Consider the following 11,920-nt stretch of genomic DNA (forward strand, 5'->3'; position numbering starts at 1 on the left):
GAGTTTTGATGCGAGATTAGACATCTCCATAATGTACTCCCTTATGTTCCTTTTGCCTTTATACTTCATGGAGATGAGTTTAGCCAAAAGGCTACTCGTCTCCGCCTTTTCATTCTTGGCAAAGACTTGTTCTATTTCTTCAAGGAACTTCCTTGCACTCTCACCCTCAGATATAGAGCCCCGAAACGCATCTTGAATAGAGCGTTTCATGATCATCACGCACATTCGGTTAGAGCGTTCCCATTTCTCAATTTTAGCCTCATCGAGGTTTTCCGCAGTGGAAATGGGTTTCTCCACACGAATTGCCAGATCCAAATCCATACAGCCGAGAATGATTTCTACGGCTTCCTTCCAGACCTTAAAGTTTGTCCCATTCAGCAGTGGGATGTTACTGATTTGAGCAGAAAAATTTGCAGCATTGGTAAAAGACACTGAATCCATATAACAAAGAATTAATAACATGTTCAAATATAAACAAACAAGTCATGTAATATATTTAAAACAAGACATGTTCACATAATAGACCCATCACAAGATACCTAACACAACATCAATATCTAGTCTTTGGACAGAGAAATCAATTTGTAAGTGGTACTCTCAGTGTAATGATCAAATATTAACAATCAGTTCTGTCAAACAATAGCCTTTCTTTGGACCGACTATTATTCACATGAAAAGAAAGTTTATAATTGTTACATATTTATCATTACATGTACGTTATTATTTTGCCAAATTGTGTCTTCCTTTGGGCCGAACACAATTCGCATAAATAATCTCATACTCATCTGTGTAATTCAATTAATTTCTAACAATAGAGGTTACTTTGGCAACATATTGCATCCATTGATCCTAGATAATTACCAGACAAAAATTAAAATAATATTGGTCCATTACTAAAAATTAATGATCTTGGAATTAAAACCTCCAGATTTGATATCTTTTATGATTACCAAATCTTATCCCATAATTGCTTTCCGTATAATTCCAAATCAAAACAGTGCAAGCTATTTAAAGAAACAATGCAAAGAAAGCATTTGAATATAAACACTTGCATTTATGCAATAGCAATATAAGTCACTAAAAGTATGTACATTTTAATTATCACAGAACAAAATTATTATAGAACAAATATGATAATTTCATCACACACAAAATGTAATGCACTGAAAAGTGCATAAGACCATAAACAGTGGTGCCAAAAAATTACATCTTGATATTAGTACACACAAATTTATTGCAGAGGGAAACCATAACATGTATATATATAAGTCTGGAAAAAAAATTGCACTGGAAAACCAACAACATGTATGTATAGAGTATACTAGTGCACAAAAGAATAATAAACATAACATTTTGAGGAAGACCAATAATTTATATATTATATATTTATTCATGCATATAATATATACATGTTTTAAAACGCCAGAGACAAAGAAAACGTCAAAGGCAAAAGATATTGAATTGCATGCACATAAACCCAACAATCTCCCCCTCAAGTGTGGGTACCACACACTTTCCAGTCCGCTCCCCCTTGAGTCCACCATGTCCCAGCCGAACCATCGACTCTGATACCACTTGTTGGAAATTCCTTATGATTGGTGAAATACCAATCCTATGATCTTGAATTTAATGATTCTCACGCACATATATGAATCAAAGGGTGCAGTGTCATACCTGAATCCATGTTCCTGGATGTGCTCCTTTGATCTACGTTTCTGAAAGAGGTTTTGTGGTAGATGGCTTTCCTCAACCAAATCCATGATTCCTCTTGGGACTTACATTTTCACTCTGATGGGGAGAGGAGAAAACTAAATTTGATTTAGTGTATTGGGGACCATAATCTTCCTGATGTGTTAACTTATTGGGTTCTCATTATCCCATATGGGTTAACCTGATGGGTATCCACCCATTAAGCCCATATCCGTTATAACCTTTTAGAAATCTAAGGGGTGTCAGTAATTAGATCACTTATAATGTAACCCCAAAAATAAATAGCTGATATCATTGTATCAAATATATGATGTTCACCTTAATTAGAAATTTATAATTTCTAACACAATATTCTTATTAATTATTTTGATTAGTCACTATTATAAATATTACTTAATTAATTGATATTAATAAATTATTATTAGTAGTTTTTACTAATGATTTTAATTAATTGATTAGTATTATAGATATTTTATTTTGATTGTTTCATATCACTTAGTTATTACACAAAGTTTTTATAACTATTTGCCAAACAATTAACTAAGGAGATAGAGTAAGAAAACAAAGACAATCATATCTTCCACATTCGAGAGATGGAAGAAGCAACGCAAATGGTCGTCATAGCTTCTAAGCTTGAAGAGTAAAGGAATAGTCGTGACCGTCTGTTGATGGATTTTTTTTATACTTCGTGAGGCAAGTCATGTTTCTGATCGATTTATTTAGTGACTGATTTATTATTTGTTCGCCATTTCGGCTTTGTTGGAAAGAATTTCCAATGTCGGCGTAATGGTTTCAAGAATATTATATTTGATCAAAAAGTTAGCTTTATTGAATTATTAACAACTTCATACCATCTCGGTTTTGTGGAATAAATTCCAACATCAGTTTACTGGTATGAATTTAGAAAATTAATACAAGTGATAATGAGTAATATTTATTTCCATTTCCTTTTATTAATCAAACTACTTCCTTATGGAAGGTTGGTAAATTATAAAAAATAAAGCAATAAATAAATGTTAGTTGCGGAAATGTAAATGACAGAAAGTAAATGTTAATTGCGAAAAGTAAATAACTGAAAATAAAAGTTAGTAGTTAGATCACTCAAGATGACTGTGTATTTTCCTTTTCACAAAGATACAATTTATGAATTAAATTGCACTTTGATTCAAGATTTCTTTCTTTGTAAACAAATAAAATTTATTTGATAACACTTTACTATTTTACATTTGTATCTCTTTCAAGATTCAACTGTAGTATAATATAGGGTTATATCGAACCACAAGGAATTGCTTAATAGAAATGTACTCATACTTTGTATATTTTATCAAAAGTAAGAAGTAGATAAAGTTGTTTTTTGTGATTTTATGAACTAAGAAACATGAAAAAGTAAAGAACTAATTATAAACAAATTCTTGAGGAGAAAATTGATTTGAAAGATGAAATTATTTCTAGATTCAAATGATTTTGAAAAACATTAACGAGTCATGTGTTATATTTTCGGTTAATTCTAAACATCAGTTCATAAAATTTCCCTAGCCCCCCAACGAGAAAAAATGATTTTCGAAATTTCAAAATACACTAATCAATAGAAAATTGTCATTTGACGAAATAAGTTGTCACGCCTTATTTAAGGCTCCGTAAACATTGATTAGCCTTGATTACAAATTGCTTAAAATGGATGCTTTGATTTAGCAAATGAACTAAGGTGTATTCCTACTTTTTAGTTCATTTGTCAAGACTTTACAAGAAGCATTTTGGATCTTGAACTAAAGTTTTTGGTGATCAAGCTAAAACCGCATTAAGCACTTTCTAAAGAATTGAAATTTAACCAAAGTTATAACTTGAATGTATTGAAATCAAAATATTATAAAATGAAGAAAAGAAATACCCTTATACCATAATTCAAATCAATATCTACAAGCATGAATCATCTATCCAATGATGAAATGCTTGTGAAAATTCCTATAATATCCCTAATTCTTATAAAACCATGAAAATTCTTCTAAAATCCCTAGTTGGTTAAAATTTTGTAATGATTTTCCAAAATCATGATAATTACCACAATGTAACTTGAGATTATGTACAAATGAGCTAACAAATTAGAAATTAGGGTACACAACTTAGAGAATACTTTACATGACTGTGTATTCAAGATATTGATGCTCAAGTTTCTAAATATACCTCAAATTATGTGTTAGGCTCCCGTATATTCATATATCTTAGCAAAGAAAATTGCTTATATTTTTTATGGCATGTGAAATATTCAATTAATTATATTTTTTCTACTTTACATTTGTAATAATTTATTTATGATCACTATTAATTTTTTATTTTTTATTTTTTATTTTGGAAGAAGCCAACTCTTTCCATGGTATTCGTTTAAATAATTAATTAATTACAAATAAAATTCATCGTTGCGATTACTGATATATTATTTATCCTGTATAGGGATTTGTAAAACAGATCCACGACAAGCTTTCGAATGTTTGGTTGTTATAGTTGTGGAACATGAGACAACCACATTACCTTTGGAGCATGATGAGAAGGGAATCAACACAATATATGTTCTATCAAATGACAGTATGTAGTAAACAGAAGCACATTATAATTGTATGTAATACAATTGAATTATTCTTGTCTTGTATGTAATATAATTCAAGTGTTTTACCAATATCTTATATGTCTGCATCGGCTATGTAATTCAAGGGGCGCCTAAAACACTTATGGATACATTAAATCTTTGTTAATTTAAAGTAACGTTCTCATTCAATCAGCTACCTATGAAATATGTAAGTCGTGTTCTTATTGGAAACAAACCTTTTTACATCGTGACTTACCTCAAACAGTAAGTACAAACTAATCATACAAGTTACTTAATTACAATTATATGTAACTTTTCACAAAGTATTTGGCACTAACCCACTATGTTGAAAGAGTTTTCAACATTTGTACACTAATTGTCCCACTATTTTCTGTAGTTTTGTTAATAAATAAAATAAAATAAACACTTATCTTAATTTATAAACATTGATGCATGATTAAGCTGATATTTTGGGGCTTGCGATAAAGGATAGTTTGTTTAATCTTGCAGACCAGAAAAATAGTCAGTCTTTATTGAAACACTAGATAACATTACAAACAAAGTTTTATTACAAAAATAAAGTTGAACATCGAATAATAAAATTTAACAATGATCATCCTATTACAAGAAAGTTAAATTCAACTATGTTTATGTATATGTATACTAAAGCTTTTTATGTTGTTTTCACTGCATTAATTTAGGTTTTAAATTATTGACATAACTATAGCGACGAGCACAGAATATGAAATAGCACAGGTTTAGAACTCCCAATCCTGCAATAATGAAATAGAAGTTCTCCAATCTTCCCTTATTAATATCATTATCAAGCCAATCATGTTGACCATACTTCATAGTAACACCATGCACAATGTTGATTATGATGCTGCTCACATAACTAGCACATGCAACATTGAGGCATAGCAAAGAGTTAGCAATACTTCTCATGCCAGTTGGAGACTCTTTGTTGAAAAACTCAGTGTGTCCAACAGTTTGGAACACATGAGAAAGTGCTATGAACATGAATTGAGGAGCTAGCCACATTACTGACAAAGGTGCAACCCCATCAGATGAACTTGAAGAATTGGCCAAGTCCCTTCTCCATATCTCCACCAACCCTACAAACAACATTGATAGAATCCCACAAACATGTCCAAGTCCAATTCTTTGAAGGGTTGTGAGTCCTCCTTCTTTCATTGTTATTTTCTCTATCCCAGGAGCAATGATTTTGTCATAGAATGGGAGGAATATACCAATAGTCACAAGTGTTATTGAAGATATTGAGCCAGCAGGTATCTCAAAATTAGTACCAAAGAAGTGCCTATCCATTTTCAAGGCTTGTGATATTGGAAATATTCCTTGTTGTGCTATGGGAATATTGACTATTATACTTGTTACCCATATGGGCATGATTTTTAGCAAGCATTTCAGTTCTTCCACTTGTTGCACACTACAAAGTCTCCAAGGATTTCTATTTGATTCATCAATGTTTTCATCCTTCACCATAAGAGCAGCTTTGTTTAAGCACCTAACCAACCAATTAATAAATTAGCATGACCAAAGAGTAATATTTCCAATATCAGAAGAAACAAGTAAAAGTAATAATATTTTTTCATCAAAAAGTTACAGATGAAAAATTGACTTTGATGATATTGAGGATAAACAAAACTACTACATTTTGTAACTAACTTTTGGCCTGGTAGACACAATTTCTTTTTTGGTTTCCATTTTTGCAAGATGAATTTCTTTTTGTAAGGATATAACTCTGTAATTGTGTCTCTAATTCTTATCAATTCAGCCAAGAAAATTAGAAACTATAGCCTTATACTCAATTTTTAAATAGGTCCATATATGTTTATTTTTAAATTTTGGGAACTTAATAACAAGAAAGTCCTAACTAGTATGGATTTAGTTTAAAACTTATTTAAACATGAAGATTCATTTTTAAAACATTAGAACTTAAATAAAAAATCTTAAATTTAAGAAGACTTATAAGTACCCCACCTAATGGGATTAAGACTTGGTTATTATGGTTGTGTTATTGCATTAAGGCTTGTAGATTAAACTAACCCAAAAGTTAGATATTCCTTTACCTGAACTCATTTGTTAGAGGCAACCTTTGTTGTTCATCATTGTCTAGTAGAGGATCATAAAAAGCTCCATAGTTGTCATCATGATAAGGCAAGTGAAGGTGGCGATTGTGCTTAGCTGCAACTAACACTTGAGCTATGGTAGAAAATATGCTTCCACCAGGTTTAACATTGTGATAAACTTTAATGCCACTAAAGAAAGCAATAATTGATAATATGATAAACAAACATGGCAACCCAAAACCAATAGTCCAACTAACAGAATCTTGAATATAAACTAGTAGGGTTTGGTTAAACAACAAGATCAATGTCTGTGTGGTGTAATATATATTGTAAAAGCTTCTACTTCCTTGTCTTCCTTCAACAGTGGTCATATCAAATTGGTCAACTGCAAAGGGTATACTACATGGTCTAATTCCACCGGTGCCTATGGATAACCATAATAGACCACAAAGTAAGAAACTAAGTTGGAAATTTGAGACGTTATGACATGCACCAATCTGTTGCTGCTGAAGTGAACAATGTCTTGGATGAAACTGTGGCACCGCAGCTGTGAGCATTATCATCACAATACCCTGATCAATTTCATCAATAAAGGTTATAATAAGTGCCATATAGTCCTATTTTAAAAAATTTAAGGCACAAAACGACGTCTTTTGGTGTCATTTTCTTCTCCCTTTATCAGCTAAAAAACAGTTAATGTATGTCTTCTCCATTTCTGAAACACAGCAAAAAAACCAACCAACCCAAAATCAGAAGAAAACACAAAATTTGATGTTTATACTAATGTCCCGCTACATAAAATTTTATGTTTGATGGGGTGTTGGATCTTGTGTGGTGTGGGCACACGATGAACCAGTTGATTCCAACGACGGTGTTGGAGTTGTGTGAGTGTTGATTGGTGGAGGGCATTTGTAGTTGGATCACTTTTTAGCAAGGGTGTGGGTCTTGAGAAGGTTTTCGCTTCGTTGATTGTAAAATTAGGGCACAAGAAAGTACTTCTCACAACATTTCAATATTTTATTATGTCCATTGTTATGATCCTAATGTTGTAAAGAATCGACAAAGTGGAAAATGGCCTTTATGATGGGTTTTTTTTCCTATATGATTAAATTGTTGTGTCCCAATACTTTGTTTGGAATAAATTTGAGATACATCATTGGCTAGTTCATGTTCATCTAGTTCTTGTTGCGCTTGCTAATTATAGTTATGAAATGTCCTAACCTCACCACCACCACCTACACTTGCTAGTTGTGATTTGGATAGGTTAGTTTTTTTAGTGTGTTTCAAAAATGGAGAAGATACGAATTAGAAAGTAATATGATATTTAAGGAAATTTTGAGAAACTAAAATGAGTAATTTTTTGAATGAGAAATTAATATTGTATTTTAAGTGTCTGGTTAAAGTTTTCCAACATGCAATATTCACATATGTGTACATGTGTAATAAAATGTCATTACACTCATTATGTTACTATTAACAAACTAAGTTAATGAAGACTAACGTAAGTCACAATTTTAAAAAGTGGTGACTAAATGGTAATTTAAATTTATATGAACTAAGGAAATTTTGAGAAACTAAAATGAGTAATTTTTTGAATGAGAAATTAATATTGTATTTTAAGTGTCTGGTTAAAGTTTTCCAACATGCAATATTCACATATGTGTACATGTGTAATAAAATGTCATTACACTCATTATGTTACTATTAACAAACTAAGTTAATGAAGACTAACGTAAGTCACAATTTTAAAAAGTGGTGACTAAATGGTAATTTAAATTTATATGAACTAATTAATTTGATACTAAGGAAACATGAAGGATTGATGTTTACTCATTTTTTTGTTTCATTTTCAACTTATCTAACATGGTTTTTAATAGGGGTGAGCATAAGCCAGGTTGGGATGGTAAAGGTTTGTCCCTTGTTTGGCCCTAACTATTGGTCGGGTTAATTTTAGAATATGGACCCAACTCTAGACCCGAAGGTAATCTGATCTAAATGACAACTAAGTCAGCCTTTGAACCCAGACCCAGTCATAGACTCGATTAAATATAATGAATACATATTTTAGATAAAATCTTTTGATTATTATTACTTATTATTATGAATATATGATTTGACATATAAAATGATATATGCACATATAATGTTAATCATATATATATCATGAAAAAATTAGAGGATTAATGATACTTTCGAACAAAGAGGTGTCATTATTTTGTATACAATTGAATAGAGACACACAAACATGATGAGTGTGTGACCATTGGACGGGTCGGATCGGGTCATACTTTTTTTTATATCGGCAAAAGAAATTTTATATTAATAGAAAAGAATTTACAAGAACTACAAAAGAAGAGAGCAAAGAAAAGGAAAACAAAAATGTTGATTGAGTCTAATTTTTGAACTCGAATCTGGTTGTAGATCATATTCAGACCCAATCATGATCGAGTCATATCGGGTGATCGGGTAAGATCGGATCCTACTCACCCGAGTTTTCACACAATCCCCTCATTTTTCAACCAAAATTCATAAATTTGTGTCATCATGTTCATAGTGGAAATTTCTACAAAACTCTATTAATAATTGAAATTGTATTATTTAAAAATTAGTTTAAAACTACAAAACTAATGAAAAACCACCTTACAGGACTAATTTAAAATAAAATAAAAAACTTAAATGACATATTTAAAAGAAAAAACTTATAAAATCACCGTGAAGTAAAAAAAAAACTTTAGGTAAGTTTAGATTTTTGTCAATATTATATATATAATATTCTATATGATATTTTTTAATAAAAATGTTATATTATATTTAAGTATTCTTTTAAAAAATACTTAAATTCATAAGTAATAATACAAAAATGCTATATTATAATGGTTGCCCTTTATCTCTCACAATTAACAAAAGTATTATATTTTAAATGTTATATTATAAAGGGACTCGTAGAAAAGTATTATATTATAGTTATACTATAAAGGGACATGTAGAAAAGTATTATCTAATAATGGTTGCCCAGCTTTATCTATCACCATTAACAATCCTAATTATTAAATACGTGAATGAAGAAAAGTAAGAATTAATATTGTGAAACCTAGCCTTAGAAAAAGTTTTATATTAGGTCTAAACATTATTATATATATAATTAATAGTTATCTATAAATTAAAATTTTATATAATTAATAATATTATGTATGATTACATTAAAGTAATATCTCTTCATTTTTTTGGACGAAAAAAAAATAAAATATTAAAGTAGTGTTTTGTTATTTTTTAAATTTTAAATGAACTGTGTTTTTTCACTTTTTAGATTATTCCAATTTAACCTAGGTCAACACCCTAAGATTGGAATTGCCACAATTCAAAAGGTTCACCATTCATTCAATTAATACTAAAAACCAAATTTGGTTACCCAAATCCCAGTCCTAACAACATTGGTTAGAATATAAGTGTGATGAACATATATATGTATAAATGGAACTGAAAACGTACCGCCATACTAGCGAAGGATGCAATTCCAATTGTTGTGAGTTTTCCCAAATATGAATCAGCAACAAAGGCACCAATGAGAGGTGCAAAATTAGATACAGCATTCCACGTGTTAAAAATGTTTGAAGCAAAAACCTGATCCATATTATACTCTCTCATCAAATACACCATGAAGTTTGCTTGTATTCCAAACGTTGCAAGCCTCTCTGCTGTGTCATTTCCTGCATGCATTTTAGTATAATAATAGTAAGTCTAAACTGTACTTTTTAGGAGTTTCCTTAATTATATTGAGACTATAATTGTAACCACATAAATTATATTTTTCTATAATTTTCATAGTTATAGTAAACATAAAGTAACCACTAATAGGAGTTTATGTAATTTGAAACCTTGGTGTCAACTTCAAAAATTCTAGAAAAATGTATAGACTAATTATAAGTACCTAAAATATAAGGCATTGCCTTCCATCCTGGCTTCTCTGAGTGTGTCTCTGGTTCTAACTCAACCAGGCTTTCTTCATCAAGATCAAGCAAGTTCTCTTGCAGTGATGTCATCGCACTATGGTTTATGCTACAAAAATAATAAAGGGAATACACTCTTTTACAGCTATATCTGTAATGTCAATTTTTTTCTGGTATGATAGATTAGGTGAAACAATTTTTGTTGGTGGAAAATGTTACAAGCGATGAATCTTTTTATAGGCCTAGCTTCTTAATAAAAAATACAGGTAAACAATATCTGAAAAGGAGCCTTAGGATATGGTGTTTTAGCTTATTATATTAATTAAAGATCATGTAGGATGTTTTCTATGTATTTTTATAATTTTTATTAAAAAATAAATCATTTATCATTTGTATGTTAATTATTATTAATTCTTAAATAAAATTAATATATATGAAGCAAAATATTATTATCAATTACACCATTATTTAAGTACCATATAAGTTATATAATAATTATTTTTAGATTAAATATAAAACTTAATATTTTAACTGTGGTAAGTTATTGATATATTATGTATTAAAATTTTAGAAAATAAATTTAGTATAATGGTAAGGTTGTTGTTTAATGAGTATGAGATTATAATTTAAAACTTGAAAATAGTCTCTCCACTAGTGAGATAAGATTGCATACATCTATCATTCATAGACATAAGTAAATAGGAGTATCATACATTAAGTTATTATGAATTGGAATTTTCTAGATTTGCTGATTTATATAGAGTAGAATTAAATATTTTTTTGTATAAAATTAGTGTTAGTTGGGTTGACTCACTTTTCAAACTAATGTAATATTTATTCCACTTGTTGTTTTCAAACTAATTATGGGTAGTTTTATAACTATTTAGGGGTGAGTATGGTCCAACATAACTCGTAAAATAGTGAAATAAAAGGATTCGGGTCCATTTCCGAGTCACCCGGCCCATCCCTTAGAGTTATATATCACGAATAGTTGTATAAGTATCTATTAATACCCATTATGTTCAGACCACATAACTCAAATACATATAAAGCCACATAACATATTGACACCACTTATCATATGATCCTTATTTCTTACCCTTTTTTCATTGTTTAATTCTCCTGGATAATGAAACACTGTTGCGACGAGAGTGAAGGACACTGCGGCGCTTAAGAGTTAATTATTTTTTCTTCTCTATTGTTTATTTTTCCTCTTTGAAGTTGCTTATCATTTACAAGAACACTTCGGCTTATGTTGACACTTGGCAGTTTAAATGTTCGAAAATTTAATGTCTTCTATAATTTTCAGTCACGTGATTGTGATAGTTTTTAGTTTGAAGGATGCATTTTATGGTTTGTAGTTTATATACTTATGTACGTGGAATGCATGTTTTAGTTGAGTTTATATACAAATTGTGATAATTTTGATTGTGTATGCAAAAACGATTTGAGAAAGAAAATCTATGTTTGTCATTTTGTCATTTTCCACTCTATTTTGACCTGTCTTATTTTAAACTCATCTCTCACACATCTCATCCTAATTAGGGACAGGTCTAAGTTCAAAAATCGACCCAAACAATATTTAAGAATGG

The 11,920-nt window shown here is 30.1% G+C and overlaps 1 protein-coding gene across 1 annotated transcript; it reads right to left on the reverse strand.

Moving 5' to 3' along the window:
• Nucleotides 1-4,896: 4,896 nt before the first annotated feature.
• Nucleotides 4,897-10,421, reverse strand: LOC109338284 (putative protein NRT1/ PTR FAMILY 2.14). Its single transcript, XM_019575480.1, has 4 exons — nucleotides 10,310-10,421; nucleotides 9,871-10,088; nucleotides 6,382-6,953; nucleotides 4,897-5,816 (listed from the first exon to the last, which is right to left on the reverse strand). The coding sequence occupies exons 1-4, from the start codon at nucleotides 10,419-10,421 to the stop codon at nucleotides 4,976-4,978; spliced, it is 1,743 nt and encodes a 580-aa protein (XP_019431025.1). The 3' UTR covers nucleotides 4,897-4,975.
• Nucleotides 10,422-11,920: the final 1,499 nt, after the last annotated feature.

Source organism: Lupinus angustifolius, unplaced genomic scaffold, assembly GCF_001865875.1.
Source record: "Lupinus angustifolius cultivar Tanjil unplaced genomic scaffold, LupAngTanjil_v1.0 Scaffold_21_54, whole genome shotgun sequence".
Classification (NCBI taxonomy): domain Eukaryota; kingdom Viridiplantae; phylum Streptophyta; class Magnoliopsida; order Fabales; family Fabaceae; genus Lupinus; species Lupinus angustifolius.